A 21,002-nucleotide genomic window follows, 5' to 3' on the forward strand; every position below is an offset into this window, starting at 1 on the left:
ACCCGTTCTTTTCAAAGATTTATAGTTTATTGTGCAGTATGTTTTAAGTAAAAAGCAAGACTGGTGAAAATGAAATAAAGTACAAAAATAAATACACTTTTAGAATGATATTACAATTCCACACAAAATAAAAAGATAAAATTAAATAGGTATAAATACATAACATGAAGTACAAAACCAAATTCTGGCACTTGTCAAGTGAAAGGCCTCATGAAAGTTTAAAAAAAACCCTCATGCTACAATGTTCTGTTACACACATTGGAAACGTGCATAAAGTAAAAGAGGTTTACGGGTGAAACCTGAACAGAAGGTAAGCATTCATTTTTACTAACACCTAAACTAAACCTATTTTTACATCAACATACTGCCTATACTATAATAAATACAGCACATAAAACATCCTTTAAAAACATCAATCTTCAGCACTGATACATCAACCGCACATTTTGTCACCTGTGACGCAGGTTACTCTTGCCATTGTAAGTTTTTCTCCTCTTGAGATGTTTCCACTCCTAAAGAAAGTTGGGAACCAAAACAGCTTCAATGCCTACTGGATGAGCAGAAAGCTTGCCTTGGGCATTTTCTGTATGATGTCTGAAATTCCAAAGATCCATAGCATTTGTATTAATAAGGCAGGTCCTCCACTGCTGTAAACTCTTAAATTTACACCATCAGGGGAGCCTCCCCCATTAAGCTTTCAAATAAAGGCCCACCAAGCAGTGTCATTCTTCAAAGTGCTTAGGCAGCATTTTTACCTTTTTCTAAGTATGTAATTTAGGTAACTTACTCCATGTATAAAACATTTGTTTTGAACAGTGCCACTAGCTGCAGAGGACAGACTTGGTGGTAAAAAGCCACAACTAGTGCCACAAGCAAGCCAATTCACTTATCACTGCTCCTGAAGACATCTTCCTCATGCAACCATTAAGGTTCCTCTTTCATGCTATTTACTACAATGAAATTCTTAGTCAGCCTGGTTTCTTTTATATCTGTGTCAACATGTTACAAGCCTCCGAAGTTAGGGCATTGCAGTGTATTGAAACTGGGAAAGCAACAAAATATAACCCATTTCCCATTGCACTAGTCAGTTCTCTACTAGTACTGTTACTGAGCAAATCAGTAAGCACTGCAAAGACTTACACAGCCAAGCTTTTCTCTATTGGACTTTCAGTGTTAACAGCATGTTTCAAGTTCATTAAAATCAGAAGTTACAAAATTTTACTCCCCTCAAGTTGAAGGATAATATCCATCAGTAGGAAGACCAAGGCAAAAATCTAAGCATGAGCTTTTAATGTCAGATTTTCATTCATATGAGAGTGTGTTTGTTGGGCTTAATTAGGGATGTTTTTCCCCATCCCAAGATCATGATTTTGGTACAAGGGCCTGTTAGGATCACGGTAGAAGATAAACTGCAGCTGTCATCACCAATACATAAGATATCTGAGTTATTATTATGGACAATCGTTCCTAAGTCTGAAATGGTAAAACAATTACAACTTTGCCTTCTGAAATTTTTGTAGATCATACACTTCTCTTCATCTGGCCAAAAGTTGTTTCCATAAGAAAATGCAGTAGACAACAAGGAAAAAAAATCCTAGGACTCTTCCAGCACAGTGGTTTGATCTACCACATGTATAAATGCACATTTTTGGTAGAGTCTTCGAAAGTACGTCTGTCTGCCCAGCAGTTAATCCGGATCCAAGTCTGTCCAGCTCAGCAGAAATGCAAAACATTTAGGCCATTAGTATTTAAATTGAGGTAATCTCATTCATACAGAAAGTACATTCAAAAAGGCTGCTGACAAATTCACTGATGTAAGAGCTCAGTTTTGTTTGAATTAAGTTTTTTTTTCTTATTTAACTGCTTTAATTTTATGGTATGAAACTAAAAATATACACATGACGTATGGTGGCAATCATATACAGAAACTCCAATTTGAACTAATGCAAGAAAGCATGTCAGACACAAGAATTAGTGCGTGTGGAAAAGTCACAAGTTAAATTAATGTTGCCCTATGGTGGTCTTTAAATAAACAAAATTATTAATCTTATGTGTACACAGTAGTATGAATACAAAGTAAGTTTTAACATGCAATTTTTCCACAAGTATTAGAGCTTCACAGCCCTTTATTACTTCAATATGATTGTATTAACGTGTCATCATCTGGAAATGACAAAGTATGTTTATAATTTCTAAATATATATACACACATATAGAAGATGCAATACTTGAATTAGTGCTGAGAATGCCATCATTTAAAAAATAGCCATTTTATCCCAGGGAGTGCTGTCTTCTCAAATTGTCACAACATTTGGCTTCTTTCTTTGGGTTCTTCCTGCATATGCTCCTAAAAATTAAGTAGAATCATTAGCATTTTACAATTAGTAGTACTGGTTTTTGTAACAGGATTATCCAACAAAAATAGGTGAAAATGTTTAGAGCAACTTTTTTTAAGCAGTATTATATATTCAGTGGCTACTTTTAAAATGACAGTTTTCATAATGTTACACCCAAAATATGTTATAAAAACTACCAATAGGTTTGAAAATAATGACATTTTATAGTATTTCCTTCCTCAGTAACTATTCCATCTTCTTTTCTGCAACTCTCAAACATCTACAACTACAATTCACAAGTTTTTAAAAGATAAGTCTGTCACATCACCAAGACAGAGATTAAACGACTGGTAAGTTTAACTACACCACATACTATTTTTAAACAACTTATCAGTTAAAAAAAAAATTACACAATTCAAATATTTAAGATAGCTCTTTCCTTTTCCCCAGCTGCCACATTAATAAACCAAGAGAGTTTTGCAGGTTTCCATATGTCGATATACACCACGAGAATTAAAAGTACAGTATGAATAAGGTCATCAGGCTGGGCCCTTATAAAAGGAAAGCTGCTCAAGTATAAAAATCATAATAAATAAATTCTAAAACTCTCCACATGGAGCAAATACATGTGTGCGTATATATATATATACACACACACACTTAGAAAGCCATATTATACTATGCATAGCAAAAGTATCTTCCAGTAATAAGGATTTAGCATTGCAGGCTGCTAAAAAGTAGCACAACTCAGAATTCTTTAGGTTCAGGCAGTTATTGAGAGTGTCCAGCAATGTGAGCAAATATTTACACAAAGCAGTGAAAATCATACCACATGGTGCAGAGCAGTGGAAATGGAAGACAGCCATGGAAGAGAAATAATTACCAGGCAAAATGAACGTGACAAAGTAAGCGTCTGTCCTTTTCAGGATACTCAGTTGCTCTTTGGCAGAGTTGCAGTGGTTACTTACAGGTGTCCAAGGGCTACATTGAGCACTGTGCAAAGCAGCTTTGGAAATGCCCACAGACACCTTACCGCAGCAGGATCCCTCACATCTGAACACTGTTTCCCACTATACAAAAAGGCAATTCTCGCTGGCCCAGCACTCTCCAGCGCTGTACTCTTCAGCTCACCTGTGATCTCGCAGGACAACCGACCAGGTTGACAGGCATGATGCTTTATTAGCGATTTAACACAACCTCTTAACTCTCCTCAAGTGCACTCCGAGATATATAAAAATCTCACATACAGAATAGGACAGCATAGGGAAGTGCAAAAAAAACCCCAGCAATTTAGACTAAGGAATTGAAGAAGCCACATTTTATTAAAGAGAGTTACAGTCCTTTGGAAAACAATTATCACCCAACCTTTTCCAGTGGCAAGGGCAGCAATTGCATGAGGCTTCTCTCCTATGACATACGATTGACCAGGTACTGACACACAGCCAGTCTGACACCTTCCTGAAGTGCTGGCCCGAATGCTAACATGCTTAGCAAGCACACACCATCTCACATGGGCAATCTGGTCCCTGCTCAGGCCATACAGGCATGCAGGAAAGAACATGCCTAGCCAAGTGCTGCTGCCACCCAAATACTCTATGTACCTCACACCGCATATTTCTTTTCCACAACACTTACTCAGTCTGGGAAGAAACAAAGGAGGTGAATAGGTCTAGTTCCAGCAGCTGCCTGGTCTCAACCACCTTCTTTCTAACGCAATCAGATCACATCAAATGCCCTGCCTGACACAGCTTGGGGGCTACTGACTGAGCATCTCTGTCCTATTTAAAGTAATAAAAAAAGAATCAACACATAACACTCTTTACAGATTTATTAGTTTGCACTTTTCTTTTTAGCACAGAACTCTGGATTGAAGGAGTACAAAACAACAAAACCTAGATTTAGAATGACCAGTTGATTCCTAAGAAATGCCTTCTTGCCAGAAAAAGACAACACTAAATCAGAATGGCATTAAAGCTACAAAGCACTTTGCAGACAGAATTTAAAACAGCAATCAGAAGAATGGGGGAAAAAAAAAAAAAAAAAAAAAGGAAGTGGTTGGATGAGGATGTTACTGTTTTCTTCTGATGGTATGTCTCACATCTAATTTGAATGCATAAGTGACATTTACGTATAGTAGTTGCATTCTGCTAATGCTCCTTCCATTTTGCCCCTCTAACAAGCACAATTGAATTGGGAGTCAGGCACAAGTGAAGACAAGATATTCAACAGAAATATTATGAGTTAGGAGTATAGAAGACTGGCATAGTTGCAGATATAAATAGAACTCTATTGCCCAGACCGAACCACTGCTACAACTCTTACTTTCTGACATGCACAACTTCTACTAAAATAAGAGAAGCATATACATTTGTTTGGCTTTTTCAATTTTCTTTTCAAACTGACTTGAGATTAAACTTTCTCTGGCTATCGTCTTTCCCAGACAGAACTTGTTGCCTTAGTACAGATGACTTTAAAGGATCTCTCTTGAAAAGATACTTTATTACTTAAAAAAGAGCAGATAAAAAAACAAACAAACAAAAAAAAAACCCCAAAACCAGCAACCCCCCCATTCAACATACTTCCAAGCCTTTCACTATTCACATTTTATTCATATATACAGACAAATGTGTTCTATTTAAATGTATTCAACTTAAGGCTTTTTCATTATCGCAAAATTATGCAGATTATTTCTTCCATGACAACTGTTCCCCATCTAATAATTTCAGAATGCATTTCCATTCATTTAGTACAAGTAGTCTAACCTATTTATAAAGGAGCATACAGAAGTACTGCTCTTACACCATGGGAACATGTGATGTCCAAACACTAAATGCGGTTACGTTGTGCAACCAGAACTAGGCAGTGTAAAATTGGTTAGACACATCTGCTTTAAGTTCCAAGCAGGACACTACAGAAGGCATTAAATAGCTTCCCAGGCATTGAACAAATAGCAATAAGGCAACGAGAAATTTAGAGACATACACCAAAGGATTCTTTTCATTGCCAAGTATCAAGTGTCACAACTTAGACAACAATGACTAAGAGAAGCTCGGGGACTTACTTAGCAGAGCAGCACACACTGCCAACACAGAAGAGTGAGAAAGAATACTTTAACTGGATGTCTGATGCCAGACACAAATGTAAAAAACACTGTAGATCATTACAAGCTGAGCATGAATTATACAAGATTGGGCATGGCATCCAAATCTCAAATCAGTGCTAAACTTGACACCGACACCACACTCTTACACTACTACTCTTTTACAACCTCTGTAATACCCTAACTCGTAGAGGTCTTGATTGTTTTGTTGTCCCTGTTCTTCAGCACTGTCATTTACTAGTTAAGACCAGACACATTTTTGCAAACTTGCAGATGAAAACTTGCCTTAATGGCTACCTCTGGTTGCTACAATTTTATTGCTTACCTAACCTTCTTTTTTTACGTGTCAGAGAGGTTATTTACTACCTTTGCCGGTTTTTCTGTAGTGTCGCTGAGTGCAACTGAACAACTGCAGTGCTCCACTTTAGTGGTGACAGCACTGCCGGCACAAGTGGTCACAGAAAAATAAATTAACAAAGCTTGATTGTAATCTTATTGCCTACTTTTTTATTTTGTCCTCCTTCCCCCTTTCCCCCCCCAGTTTTTCAAACTGAAATGCTACAGATGTGTATGCATAGTTTCTTACTATATGTCCTTCTATGGCCACTTCTCTTGGCTTCACAAAGTACTATAAAAAGACCAAACACTCTGGGAAAACATCACATTTTTAAAGTGTACACACTGCACTAAAACTCACAGATAATCCCTGCCAGCATTGCTCCGGGGCAGTAATAAATGGAGAATTTCCTGTATAGAAAAAGGTTTGATACTCAAAACAAAGATAATTCAGATCACTATGGAACACAGTTGAAATTATAATAATTTGCCTTCTTTAGCCCAAAATTTCCCAACTTTTATACTTGACTTGTGGAACTCTCCTCTGAGACAAAGTGTAATTAAGATCTTAAACAGTTTGTAAGCATATAAATCACTTTACCTTTTGATAAATTGTCACTTAAGAAATTTAAAATCTGATTAAAAAAAGAAATTGTGTAAGATGTTTCACAGTGTTTTATTCCCTTCATGGCTGAATGGGCTGAAAACTGAAAGGTTTTTAACTATTATCAAACCTTTTTAATAAAAGTCACTGATCAGTAATCTCTGTATACAAGTACAGGAATACTCCACTTTTTAAATCGGATCATTAAGACTCAAACATTCTGTAAGATACTACAGTAACGTATATAATTTTAGGACTGCATGATGACTGAACACCAACTGATAAGCCTGAAACTGTCCTTCCTGTAGGCTTCCTGTTGAAGACAAGTGTCATGTGTGTACAGAATGAAGAATCAAATGACACTAAGATTCTAATCCAAGTCTAGTTTCACTACTATGAGCTTCTCAAACAGTTACAGTGAATGTATCTGGCAAACTTTTATGACTGGGCATCTGGTGAGTGAAAGCAAATGAGCTGTGCAGTACATTCTATATACTATGTTTATAGAATTTAAAAGTGGATGATTAAGTTACCAGCACATTTGTTTAAAGAGATAGGTTAGATTTAAGACATAGCAAAGCAGGTGCATGAGAAAAAGAAAACAATATAACCCCCATTTACTTTTCTAGATACTAGTAAGCTTATTTACTATAAGATCCAAGCACCAATTTTCTACACACCTGAAACAGCCTTGTTAGACACTCTGCTCTCTGGGGCCTTCTTTCTATTTTGCTCAACCCCCTTCATTGAGGTCTTAGGGGTTCTAATTAAATATAAAAGAGTTAATAAGTCACTTGCATCAAAGTTGAAAGGCTGTATCCAAAAATATAAAGACACTATCAAACTGTGTTTGCCATAAAAACATTTTTTACAGTGTCCCAACAGAGCCTCCTCCTGAGTATGTGTACAATTCTTATTGACAGTATTATGGCTTAAGTAGATATATTAAATAGGAGAACACCTCCCCATGAACAGATTTTAAAAACTCTATTAAAGAAACCAATTCAGTTCAGATACTGTGGCATTACAGTCTATATTTTAAAACATACATATTTCATCAAGTGGAAGCAAAGCTTCATGGAATGAATGTTACAAATAGAAATGTTGGAACAGAGTGTAAATGGAGACAATACACAAGAGGATGAGAACACTAAATATTTTGTTGCCGTGTAAGGTAAAACAAAGCTTCATCACTCTCTCAAAATACTGAGAGACATAATTATTTTTACTTTGAACAAGAGTTGCACCAGTATGTGTAAATATTATTCAGAAATCACTGTGCTCTTCACTTTGCATTTACTTTTCATCTATGTAAATGGCTGTAAACATGCCGTGCCCTTACCCTTGTCTGCAAAGCAGTCTATGAACTGGGGCATTCTGTCCTTGATTTGGTTGAAGTACTCTGTTAAAACACAAGATTTTATTAGTGCTTTTTGCCTTCTTTAAAAAAAACCCTAAATCTCATAAGGAATACTGAATTATGCAATGTGTTTCACATAACAAATTTCAGAAAGGCTAACAGGTTCTGTAATGCAGATGACATATAGGCAAAAGTGGCAGGAAATAAAAATTCCAGAATAGGATTACTACTTCTGCTATTTAAAACAAAGAAACAAAAAAGCACACAGATAAAACTCCCTCAACAGTGACTTGGGTTCCTAGTCATTGATAAGAACATACAGGAAAAAAGAACTGAATCATTTAAACTAGTAATTGAAGATTGTACTGCATTAATAGCACATGTTCAAAGCTTTTGTATAAACATGGGATAAAAATCGTTTTTATGGGATACCAGGTATCTGACTTCTTATACTAGAAAAAGGTGCAGACAAGCTTCTTAAGGGCTGCTGTCTTCCTGAACAGCAAGTACTGAACACTGTAATTTCTGTGATCTAAGCAAACAATCACACAGTCTACAAGCAAGAACTTTTCCTCACAACAGAAAGCCACTTCTTCTCTGACAGCTTTCTAAAGATAAGCACATCAATGATTACACTGCAAAGTAAAGGATATTAAGAAAAGTAGTAGCATCAGACTGAAGCTTAAGAGATATTAATAGTGTATCTCAGACAAAAACCAGGAACCTGAGCACAGAGATTTAAAGCCATATATAAATCATTTCTGAAGACAACATTTCAGAATTGACTCTGAAGAAATCTTTTCTTACCTCCAATGAGCTAATAAACCCCTTTCTCACACCATGCTATGTAAGAATTTATTACTGTCCACGATAATAGTGGCAAGAATTGGCCTGATTGATGGCAAACCAGCAACGCACATCAGAATCTATCATTATAAGACAGTTCTTTAAAAGCATCCTAATACAAGTAATCTTCACTCACCGGCTTTCAGGAGTTTTTTGTTTTATGATTATTTTTTTACTTGGCATTCCCATTTCTGAAGCCCTACAGAAACAAAAGTATTGAAACATATTTAATGAAATCATCATCTAGGTCTTAAATAGAAACAGTAAGAGAAAACCTACAACAGTATCTACATCTACATGTAATACTGCCAGAGCAGTACTACAGATTATCACCTTTTACTCATGAGCAAGTGTAATACAACTGTTCAGTCTTCCGTGTTGCAGGATAATGCCTGCCACCATCCCTCCAAAAAACTTTGCCAGAGATACTCTACCAAGTACATCTATTGCTAGGCACTCCAGAAAGATTGGTAAAATAACTTGGAGCACTTTTTACAGTTTACAAAATCAACCATAAACTAAGTGCACAAGGATCATCTTGCTCACCACTGAAACACGACATAAACGCAAAACTTAAACGTTTTTCTCCCATACAAAAGTCTCTTAAAAGTAAGAGCGAACTACTAATCACCACACATCTACAGACTTTTTTTATTCATTCCTCCTAGGGGAGATATAGTTTGCAAAGAAGCTGTTACTCCAAAACTTCTTGTCACTATTTCCAGTGCCTCCTATCCATCCTCTTGCACCCCACCCCTCACCCCCACCAAGGGAGAACTGCACATACTTCATGTACTTTTTCCTGTCCAGAGATTTCTGTGTAGCTGTTGAAAGTGCCACTCTCTCTCTTGGGCTTTTTACTTTATCCTAAAAAAGCAAAAGAACCAACAATAACAATATTTACTGCTCTTACTGAGTTTAACCCCATCTGACCCGCCCCTACTTAAAAAAAAAAATAGCCAAACAAAACCAACAGTGTCTTCAGTACTAAGTTCACATTCAAGCTAAAATCAAGGGGTTTTTTTTAATTTGTTAAGACTAAAGGATATTCCTTATATTATCAGATTTAAAATATTCGTGTGCCCTAATCAATTCTTATTTAAAGTATGAACTTTTTGCTACAGCTTTCGCAATATTTTTCTTTCTATTTTTTATACATCTACACACTAGAAGTTTCAACGTATTAACCTCCTACTGCAGGGACCTTTCTTCTTTTTTTTCTTAAGTTACCTACAGAAGGATAATTAAACAACAACTTAGATTTAAAAAGCTTTTTACTGGGTGAGGAAGAATCTCTTAAATGCAAAATGATTCAGTACTTAAAGTCTTAAAGCAGTTTACATTCTCTTGACTGTAACACACCATTTGCCTGAGCATCTTCTCTTTACGAACTTCACGATCATGACGCAGGATATTCATTCTTTCTGACGCCTCCATCGTAAAAAAGATGTCATAGATGTCATACAGAGCCGCTCGCAGCTGGAAAGAATAATTAAATAAAATATTCTGTCAAGTTAACATTCCCATGGTTTTGATCATCAAGCTCTTCTCGCTTTTAATCGAAACAAAACACTTGAAAAGATAATTCTGAAATCTCTCTTAATGTGTCAGCACAAAAATAGAATCTTCTCTTCACAGCCATAGCTTAAGCCTTTTACTTTAAACAAAGTCACTGTGAAGGTTTTAGGTATTTATATTGCAAAAGCAGACTAGCTAGGAAGGAAGGAAAAGAAAAAAAGGTTTAAATGGTGTCACCTGAGCCATTACTCTTTCATGAAGGGATGCATCTTGTGCTGAAACACTTCCTCTTTTTAATGGGGCTTCAGACTGAAAATTTTTTATGAACTCCATAGTATCCTGGGGAAGATGGCAAGATAAGAGTAAGCACCAAGCATAATCCTGCACAACAAAGGAATTATTACAAACTACACATAGGATGTACAGTCTTTGCTTGACTTGGACCTTACAACACTAAGCAATGCAACACTCAAACATGTTCACGTGACAGACATTTCCAAATTATTCTGAAAGCACAAAATGCATGATTTCACCTGTCAGTTGAAGTTATGAGCAAAAAAACAGGAGGAGAAGCTGTATAATAAAAATGCTTGTCTTACATGTACAGTTTGCTTAAGATGTTTCAGTTTTTCTGTCTGCAGGAGTCTACGAGTGAGAAACCCCTTTGCCACAGCAGTGATCTTATCAAACTTCATTTGTATCTCTGGACTGAAAACCTTAAAAGACAAGAAGCACCTTCTAAACATTTGATAAAAAAAGCAAGAATTATGAATTATTTCTCAAATAACATCAATCATATGAGTTTTCAAGTAAGAAGCGAACTGTTGATAAAGTTTTGGCTAGGCCGCAAGTACCCACCATAATATTAACTTAGCAGAAGCAATATATTGGTATATTATTGTTTTGTATATATGAACATTGAGAAAAATATCCTATAGGGTTCTCTTGTGTAATCAGAGTTGATATAGGAAGGAATACCAAACTTTTCTGCGAGAGTTATTACTGCACACCTATCATAAGGTTACCAGTGTCTTACAAAAACTAGAGGGCTTTTTAAGCTATAAATAAACTTTCTTTTTCCTTACCTGAGTCCACCTAGTTTTGATCCTGTTGCTTGGCCTAGATACTGAGGTTTTTATAACTCCACTACCTGATGGTCCCCAGAGAAAGAATGAAGTTTCACTTGTTGAAGCAAAGGTGTTAGGTGTCGCAGTATGAGCGAAACCTGTATGCAAAGCACAATGTACAGTTCAACACAGACTTTGTCCATAAAGTAATGTGTGCCTATACATATATACACAAATACCAAATGCAGCACTCAAAAAAAACAACAAATGCAGATAAAAATCAAGCACACAAACTTTAACTCTGGTTGCACTCAGGAAGCCTTTTTGAGCTTAAGAACAACAAAGTTCCCAGTGCTGTTAGCTATTCTTATTCAAATTGAAGATTATAATACTTGTATATTGAGAGGAAAAATGTCTGTATGCTGCAACATGAAAAAACACTTACCTAATGTTAAAATTACTACAGAAAATCTTACTCACAGAGCATCTCCAAGAAAATGATTTAAAGTGTTTAATGTCACTATTGTGGATCCTAAAGATGAATAAGGAATAATCATACAGTTCAGCAATTTTACTCTCAGATGAAAGTTCCTTTGCTGTTTGCCTGCTAGAATACCCAATTTCCACCTGTGTTTGATAAATGCATGTTGATGCACTCAAGAAACAGAACTCAGCTCAGAGGTAGCAGCTTTGTTTACAAGGTCAATTATAGGCAAGAAGCAATCTGAATATTTCTGATTCATTTCCTAGCAAAAATTTGCTAAACAGAAGACAAACCAAAACATTTCATCATGTTCTGGAACATGTGAGAGGTGTTCCATCAGCTACAGCTGTGCTTCCTTGCAGTCAAGGCCCCCTGGCAAAGCCCTTCTAATCCTCCTACACAAATAAGGACACCTGACCCACTACCGTGCAGCTAAGTGGAAGGAGGATGAATGTTCTGTGACATGATGCAAATCCACCTCCTCATCCTTGATCAAATCAGTTTAGTTTTGGCTTGTTTTCCTCAAATATCCCTTATAACAATTATATACAAATGCAATACATGGAACAGTAAAAGGATGGCTGAAACTGTGTTAAATGCCAGCTAGACAAAGATGCAACACAGAATTTGTTTCACATATGCTGCCAGTAGTTGAAGGCAGCAGCTGTCCGCATACCCTGACGAAAAGCGCCCTAGGACAAGAACAATGCATTTATCAGTACAGTGGGGCAGCTGGTCCAGTTGAGCACTGCAGAGCAAAATATATCACAACATTTAATTTATATTCTACCCTTTCAGTTTTACCAATGCTGGTAGCGTTTGCATTATGGACTGTCTCCAGGTGAGACTGCACACTTTCCAGCAAGCCACTTTCACTTTTTTTCCTCCACTCCAACTCCATCCTACTGTTAATATTCACTTTGGAAATCTCTATTTCCGTTGTAGCAACCTTCTTGCCTTTCAACTTTCTCTCATGCTCTTCCAGTTCCTACAAAAGAGAGAATCACCTATAAGACTATTTTTCTAACTCTGCAAAGCAATAGAATAGACATTTTAAGACCAACAGCTTCCTGACAAACTGCAATACAACACACATGACCTTTGCTTAGAATTTTTCCTCTTTTTAACTTACCTTCTGCAATTTCTCCTGTTCTCTCTCTTGTTCAGCTATCAGCATCGACAGTTGTTGTGCATGCTGTTCTTCAAGTCTCTTCCTCATTTCTTCAAAGGCCAACATTTTAGTTTTTAAAATATCTTCTGAGAAGATACATTACAAAGAATCAAGCATTAAGAATTTTCTATTTGATCTTTGCCAGACATACATGCCTTAAACGGGAGTAATATGCATCATCAGTAAAGAAGTGCAACATCTCTCTGATACCAAGTTTCCATTATGTATTGCAAAGATCAGTTACCACAGTTCTTCAAAATATTTGCATGTTCGTATTCGTGGGATAAGCATCTGAATGGAACAGCAGTAACACCAACTGAGCCTGTATTAAAGTAAGGACACAAAAAATCTAGCTCTGCAAACAGTATACCTATGCTTGCTTGAGTGAATTACAATTATTTATGCCACTTCAGCTTGATTTGGTAGACACTCACAGACGTAACAGTCTTGAATTGGAAGAAAATGCGGACATCATGATTTGCAACCCATTAACAGGTATTCTCTTTTAATTTACACACAGTATCTGTTCTTTTAGTAGTCTTATTTAGACCTAATGGAATAAGACATTATTTTCTCAGTAAAACTAAATTCAAACTTCTACATTCAAATGGGAAATTAATATTTGTGACATCAAATTATACCCTTGAAAGTAAATACAGAACTCACAAAACTGATAATGTTTTAGCTGATGCTGCCTCATAAATTGTTTAATCATTTGTTACAAATAGCTGTTACATGACTTTTGACTCCAAGTGACTCCTAAGACAGCAATTATGCCATACTGTAGCAGTTAAAAACGGCTCAAGTAGTGAGTTGAATTTCAGAATTTGTCATTAATTACAAATTAGAGAAATAAAGAGGTTACTGAAAAAAGGATAATTTACACTCAAAAAAATTTTAGTCTTTCGATATATATACATACTTAGAACCACCAATGACTAATGATCATTGGGGTTTTTCCTAAAAGATTTACAAACTGAAGAGTAAGGTTGAGAAAAACCCTCAACTACAGGAAATTTTTACCTTTTGCCACACTATCAGTGGCTGCATTCTTGGTAAGGTAAGCTGATCCCACAGGATATTTCTGTTCTTGCAACCACAGCTTCTCCTGTTCTTCCATTCCAACTGTTAGAACACAGGGATTGTTTTCTTTTTGGCAGTTGTCAGTGTCCAAATCAAGTTTACGTTTTACCTTTTCAAAACTATTTTCTAGAAACTGCTCGTTTGCTGGGGAAACGCTTGGAGTGTCCATCTGCTGTCGCATATTCTTGCTCTGCATTAGTAGTGGGGATGGGTTTTCTACATCGTAAGATTTATTGAGTTCTACTGGAGAATTACATTTAGTATTTTCTAGCAAACTAGATGGTTTGGTTTCATTCACAGCTGGAAGCTTCTGTGTTACTGTAGACTGACTGATAGCAAATGGCTCATTCAGTTTTGGAGCTGCAGTATTAGTACTGGTCTCTACTTTATACGGCCCTCTGCTGTCCATCACTACCTGTCCTTCCACTGTGGCCGACAATGTTCCCTTGCTTTCCAAGTGCCCAAAGGAATGGCGATATGGTTTGCCAGCTCCCAACCCATCACAAGGGCCTGAAGAATTCCTGTTGACACCAGGAACTCTGCTAGGGCAAACCATAGTTAAGTCCACCATGAACTTTGGCACTGATTCAGACACGTTATTTTTATCTGCAATATCTTGCATGATTAAATCCATCGCTCTACCCTTGCCTCTAGGACTTAACTCATAAGCATTCACAGGGTTATTTATAACAATGTGTCCCATTGATAAAGGTCTTGGGCGCCTTCGGTGCATTTTAGGGCTCATGCTTGGCTCTGGGCTCGGCAATTTGGCATAAGAGCCTGTGAGGCTCCTGACAATGCTACTGTCATGATCAAACATTGAAGTCTTCTTAGATTCTTCATCCGAATCAGAATCCACCAATGGAGGTGTTCCAACTCTCATAGGTATGTCCACTTTAGAAAAACTGGATAAAGTTGACATACTTGTGTTATTTGTATGAGTAGAGGCACCTTGGAGAAGGGTATTTGATTTATTAAGACTGAGTTTATCAAGTGTCAGACCAGTGCAACTTCTGCCTGTAAGCTTCACTCTTTCTTTCACAGAGTCAGTTGTTTTAATGCTATCATTTTCTTTATCTGAATGACTTTCACTCATACTCCTCTTTGAACTACTTTTTGAGCTACGCTTGGTTTGCTCCTTCTCTACGTACTCCCTAGATTTCTTCATCAGGTTCTGAAGACTCATTACGTGTGGATCTTGGACTTCCTCATCCAATGGTGGTACTCCTAGTCCCTCTTGCTTTTGCAAAGCATGTGACGCAAGCTTATTATGCATGTTGTCAGGAGCTACAGCCCTTGGACAAGGTATGTCTTTTGAGAAGTGGCTCTCACTTTGCTTTGAAAAAACATTTTCTTCTGCTGCTTTAACTACTTCTGTCACACTTGATGTCACCTGCCCAGTAGTATCTAACGGCATAAGTTCTGGTGTTTTTTCAAGCTCCGTGGGACCACGCTCTTCAGGAGAACGTGCCAAACTGACATCTGATAGAGCTGTGAAGTCAGCTGAAGCTTTTGAATCTGAATCAGGGCAAGTATTTGCAGCCTCCCATGCGTTCACATCACTCTTACTAGGTCCTTTCCTGATCTGCAAATAAAAATTGAAAAAAAAAAACCTCACATATTTTGGATGAAATCACCTCAGATTATTGCAAGCTTCACCTGAACTTGAAAAATAATGCTGCCACCTTAAACCCAATAAAATTTTTCAGTTTGACTGTTACCAATTTCCTTCAAATTACTTACAGTACCGAGCTCTTTGCAATGAGAAGAATATTATTGGAATTGAAGTACAAATTTGAAAAATGATTGACTCAGAATTTTTACTGATACCAAGTATCTGAACACGAAGATGCACTTTTCTTCACAAGATCATTTGGGCATATTCAAATAACTTTATGGCTTCGAATTATTTTGTAAGATTCCTCTTAAAATATGAAAACATGTTTATATTAAATGAGAAACATAACTGAAAAATTTCAGCGTGAAGTATAGATTAACCTATAGTCAACTAAGAACAAATCAAAACAATTCCTAATGAAAACAGTGGAACTGTAAGATATTTTTTTCATTTCCCTACTAATCCAGAGACAATGAAATCCAAGTTTTCATTTGTCAAGTACTTGGAAAAACAACTTTCTTTAAGCAAGAATTGCATGCTGCTTCTAGCCAGCATTTGTTTAAAAGGATTTTCAAACTAAAATTATCCTATGTACTACAACTCAATTATCAAGGGGACACCTTTGAAAAAAAAGCTAACTGATTTTTGTACTGAACATATGCTCCTGGTCTGCTCTTCAAATCCTACGTCAGACGACTGTTGCCATGTACACTCCAGTAAACAATGCAAACAACTAAGTTATGTTTGCCACCTTAGTAACTCAACAAATTCAATGTTGACTGTACTTGTTTAAGCAAGAGGTTAATGTAAAGACTGTATTACAACTGTTTCAAAGACAAATAATACCGCCTGATTAGATGATTTAATATTCTTTTCAATTTAAACCTCTACTAAATTCATCATTGAAGCAGCAAAGAAAACAAAGTAGTTGCACCAAAATTATAAAGCACACAACAGAATTACAAGTTGTTGCAAGGGCAATTTAATACTGTAATCGTAAGATTGAATATAGATTATTTTCTGATTAAACTGTAGCTTGCAAATAAAGCAAGATCGTTGCTCTAACACCAGGGCTTTTGTTCATTTGTTTTTACAATCTAGTTGTTTCAAACACAGTTACAAAAGCAACAGTCCGTCATCCGGTGTGGTCTGTCCTGAACATACCAATAGAAGCAGTGAAAAAAAAAGTCCTGAGCATGACAATGAATGTAAATATTATCACTAAATAATCAATTATCAGGTCACATAGCATGAAATACTAGCAAATGCTGGTTCTGGAGAGTTAACTACTGTTAATTTCATGTTTATATTGGTGAATACTTAAACCCAAGCACTTTCTCAAAATGCCTATAAGCAGAGGTTATCTGTAAAGCTAATAGGAGGCTCTGGACTAACACTACCTGAACATTTTCTAGAATCTCCTGAACACGATTCAATAAAGCTCTTTTCCGGGAGTTCTGTCTCCAGGTCTCTAGGTCCAGTGCTTTCTGTTTATATTGCTGTATCTCTTTTTTCTTTTCAAGGCTAAGCTGCAAAACAGAGTGTAAGAAACATGGTTTATATCACTAAACACAAATTTCAAGACAGAATTACAGAAATAAAAGAAAAACAACGGAAAAAAAAACAATAGAAGAAAAATAATCACCTAAGTTGAGGCTTTGCACGCATTTTAAATGCCAGCTTCTTTTTAACTAGTTATACTTTTTTCTAATGGAGGATGCACAAAACGCCTTCTAGGCACACATGCAAATGAACACGAATGCAAAAGGTCATTTATAAAAAAATTTACATGAACATTACATGCTACAGTGCCAACTTCAAATGACACAGGATGCAGACTGCAGGACAGGTCTTTCCCAGTCCTCCATGGAAATGGGAGGTTTGGGCATCCCGGTGAGTCCTCTGTGACCTATCTTCCTACTCATACTCAAACTATTAAGCTCTGTGAAGGACTAGCTCACAACTTGCCCTCTTGAACCAGAGGTGAATATCACAAAAGACAGAAATGTATTAAAGCAGTCTTCTGGATACTTTCAACAATCAGAATCTGAAAATCTTCCGAGTTACAACCTTAGAAAATGTAGTTTGGATAGAAGTCAAAACTATATCTACAAAACAACATCTACAAGAAATGGTTTCACAAAGTTCTACAAAATTAAGTAGTCTCAAGTCAAATTATGTGTTTCTTCTATGAAACCTTAAAATATCCACCCATTTGTAAATGAAAAATATTAAAATATCTCATTTAGTCTGCGACGTGTATCTGTATCATGATTTTTGGAGATCGTTGTCAGAGAGTCCCTCCGTTCATACTTCCCATCACTGAAACAAGGAAGTCAGCTGCATTATTGCACCAACTACCAACAGTCTGCTGCTTGGCTCTGTTTGCATTAAGCATAGAATGACTTAACATAATTGATGAGCCTGTGAAATATATTAGAGGAGGCTGCAAACACACGCAAAACAGAAGTTTACTTAAAAGCTTTTTAACTATCTCAGTATTTCCTATTTGCACTTTGGGGTTTTTTTTGGACAGTTTTAAACAACTTACATGTTCGATATTTGGAACATCAGGATGATTTTGCATAATGTGAAACCCAGCAATAACATTCATCTACCTAATACCACAAACATTTTTACTCTCCTTATGAAGATAACAAATTTGAAGAAATGAAAACAAATGTAGTCAATGTGGAAAAAAATACATTCTACTCCATTACTTTGTAAAATTAAGACTAGGAATGCTTACAATACACTAGGCAGCAGGCCAGATGATACCTCAAACATAGCTATACTTCCAGCAGAATCATTACATGTGGACATCAAAGCTAGTGCCAATAGTACAGTAAGCATACCAGGGAAGGAAAGAAAAGCAAAAGAGAGGGGGGAAAAAAAAGCCTTACCAGAGGGGAAAGCACAGGAACTCCATGGAATTGAATGAGGGAGATATTTTTGTGCTGAGCAGTGAAGGAGGTTTCTCTTTTTATTGCCTCTTCTTGGATTCTAGAAAGATGCTTCTTACAGAATATTTCATAGTCCTCCATCTTCATGTTAATTTAGCTGCAAAGAATAACATTACTCTTCCATGTACTTCCAAGAAAATGAAGGGAAAACAGCACTACAACAAATTCTGTATCACTATATTCTGGGAAACAAATTATACTTTAGAAAACTCAATTAGGTTTCTCTTTTTCCTGTCATTAACAAAAGCCTCAAAGCTGCATTTTTTTCCCATATAGAGATAAAATCCACATATGTGAGCAAAAAAGATGGTCACAGGTACACTGAGAACGCAAGCACTGAGGTAATCAAGATTTACAGAACTACACATGCTACAGATAATCTTAACAATTTCCATCAAAGATTAAACTAAAGGCCTCCCACGACTATCAGATAGATCCTATCAACTGTCAAAAAAAAAAACAAAACTGCAGCCAAATTTAATTTTATTTTTTTTTTAAAAGCTGGTATAAAAGCAAGACCAGCCTCTATATTTAGAGGCCTGACAGGAATTTGTGTCTTATTCCCATGATCCTCCTCCTTGGTACATCCCTGTATGAACAGACGCCAATACTCCACCAAAAAAACAAACTACAGCCCAGTGTCCCCAGAAGAGCCTACACCTCTCACACTGCCCATGCCTGCTGAAGTAAACGGCGCCTAGCACTACCTGCCAAGGATCGCGTCCCCCCCGCACATCCCGCCGGCTGATTTCTGCCCTCCTGCCGCCCGCCCCGAGCCCTCCCCAGGCCGCCCCGCGGGCTCCCGGGCCCGGGCGGCCGCCTCCCCGGCCCCACACCGGCCCCCGGGAGGCAGGAGGCACCGGCGGGGCCGGGCCCGAGCCCCGCGGCCCTCCCCGCCCGGCGGCAGGACACCCACTGCAGCCGCCATCCCCTCCGCACGGCCCGCCCAGGCCCCCTGCTCCCGCCGAAACCCTGGGTACCTGCCCCGCAGCCCGGCCGCCCAGCGCGGCGCTGCCCCGCCGCCTCCCGGCCGCCGCCCCGCCCCGGCCGCGCCCCCGCCCCGCTCCACGGCACTACGAGCCCCAGCGCGCACCGCGGCCCCGCTCCGCCCATCGAGTGCTGCCCCCCTTGGGCCCAGCGGGTAGGAAACGTAGACTTTGGTTGGGTCTGGGAAAGGACGCGAGCGCGACCTACAAACCCGCATAACTGAGCCCCGCGGGACAAACGTGTCGGTTTGGGGCGAGCTCCCAGGCAGAGGAAGCTCCAACCATCAGCGGTATGAGGTTGGAGTGAGGGCCGCCCTGGCACTCTTGATTTACAGTCATTTCCACCCATAGATCTCCGAGACAAGTTCCCGTGCTAGCGCAGCACACGCCTGTTCTGCTTTATCACGTTAAACATCCTATGGCCGTGCAGTCCTCGCGTAGCCAGGGCCACAAACCTGCCACCGGCAGGTATCGGTTTCACTGAACGTGCTGTGATGGGAAAGATAAGCACGAGAACTTGTCAGTACGCTCCGCAGACATCCCATCCCTCCGGCCCGGCAGCCGGCCCAGCCGGCAGCGCTCTCCCACAGGGCAGGCCGCTTGTCTGCCAGCACTCCCTCCAGGGAAAATTAAGTTTATGGAAACATCTAGTTCCCAGTGAGCGTTTACAGATGTTAAAGCTGTCGTTCTTGTTTCACAACACAACTCCTTCGTCTTGTTACCTCTTCAGTATGTTAAATATTATGGAGGGTTTTTTAATTCTTCATCTTTACTCTTAACAAATGCTGTTGTTTATCAAAATGTTTTTAAATACATAAGAGTTAATTAGACATTCTATTATTTGTTATGTGTCTGTATATATATATCTGATTTTTCTTCAGATACACCTGGAAGAACCATAAAACCATAGACGGAAAAGAATATCTGAGATGCTCAGAACCAGCTAGGACAATGTGTGACAAATATTTATCTCAGCTATTTAAAAAAAAAATAAATCAAGTTTAGAGGAATGTCTGGTGCCTGTTCAACCTCTAGTTGGCAAGAGTTCCTCACTGCGAAGTCAGGTCCTTCCCATCCTTCCCACAGAGAACATTAAAAAGTCAAAATGCTCATCTACATTAATGGAAGCTATTTGCTTCGCTATTCTTTTCCTAGCCTTAACAAGCCCTGTTTGTTCAACCTTCACCGATTTCCCTGTCCTGTGCTCTTTCCCCTGGATCCTTTCTGGTTGCTGAGACTTTCCCTCACCCACAGGGATAGAAGCGACGTTCCCTCTGCAGCAGATGCCTCTCTTCAGCCAGGAGGGAGCTGCCGTCCACCGGCTGGCCCTCGGGACCTCAGCCCTCCTCACAGCATCGGGTCTCCTGTTTAGTTTGCGAGCAGGCGTGAATGGATAGAGATGCCATATATGGAATATACAACACTGTATGCAGAAAGACAACAATTAATTGGAAAATTACGGATATTAATATTATATTTTGAAAGAGCCAGCATAGCTGGAAAACCCCGACGCTCTCCAAGGACACGCAG

At 38.2% G+C, this 21,002-nt stretch overlaps 1 protein-coding gene across 6 annotated transcripts; it reads right to left on the bottom strand.

Annotated features, from left to right (window-relative positions):
• Window positions 1–12: 12 nt before the first annotated feature.
• CCP110 (centriolar coiled-coil protein 110) lies at window positions 13–20,815 on the bottom strand. 6 transcript variants are annotated; one of them, XR_012662481.1, is made up of 16 exons: window positions 20,725–20,815; window positions 18,427–18,583; window positions 16,924–17,052; window positions 13,846–15,490; window positions 12,784–12,908; window positions 12,456–12,639; window positions 11,186–11,325; window positions 10,700–10,816; window positions 10,338–10,439; window positions 9,945–10,061; window positions 9,370–9,449; window positions 8,719–8,781; window positions 7,719–7,778; window positions 7,057–7,139; window positions 3,972–4,114; window positions 13–2,347 (listed from the first exon to the last, which is right to left on the bottom strand). XR_012662481.1 is itself a non-coding variant. In XM_075105124.1 (15 exons), exons 2-15 carry the CDS (start codon window positions 18,571–18,573, stop codon window positions 2,295–2,297), a joined length of 3,045 nt encoding a protein of 1,014 aa, XP_074961225.1. In that variant the 5' UTR covers window positions 18,574–18,583; window positions 19,467–19,538; the 3' UTR covers window positions 13–2,294. The 6 variants fall into 6 exon arrangements, 2 of the variants coding, with proteins under 2 accessions (XP_074961225.1, XP_074961226.1); XR_012662480.1 differs by lacking the exon at window positions 20,725–20,815 and adding an exon at window positions 19,467–19,538; XR_012662483.1 differs by lacking the exon at window positions 20,725–20,815 and adding an exon at window positions 19,403–19,459.
• Window positions 20,816–21,002: the final 187 nt, after the last annotated feature.

This window comes from Phalacrocorax aristotelis, chromosome 10, assembly GCF_949628215.1.
Source record: "Phalacrocorax aristotelis chromosome 10, bGulAri2.1, whole genome shotgun sequence".
Classification (NCBI taxonomy): domain Eukaryota; kingdom Metazoa; phylum Chordata; class Aves; order Suliformes; family Phalacrocoracidae; genus Phalacrocorax; species Phalacrocorax aristotelis.

What these genes read in the sequence shown, in the direction of transcription:
- CCP110 (XM_075105124.1), bottom strand. Translation starts at nt 18,573, where the DNA reads ATGAAGATGGAGGACTATGAAATATTCTGTAAGAAGCATCTTTCTAGA. An exon ending in AGATTCTAGAAAATGTTCAG is followed by an intron (nt 15,491 to 16,923) that starts GTAGTGTTAGTC and finishes TTTTATTTGCAG; the next exon opens with ATCAGGAAAGGACCTAGTAA. An exon ending in AGAAGATGCTCAGGCAAATG is followed by an intron (nt 9,450 to 9,944) that starts GTGTGTTACAGT and finishes TTGCTTTTTTAG; the next exon opens with GATAAAGTAAAAAGCCCAAG.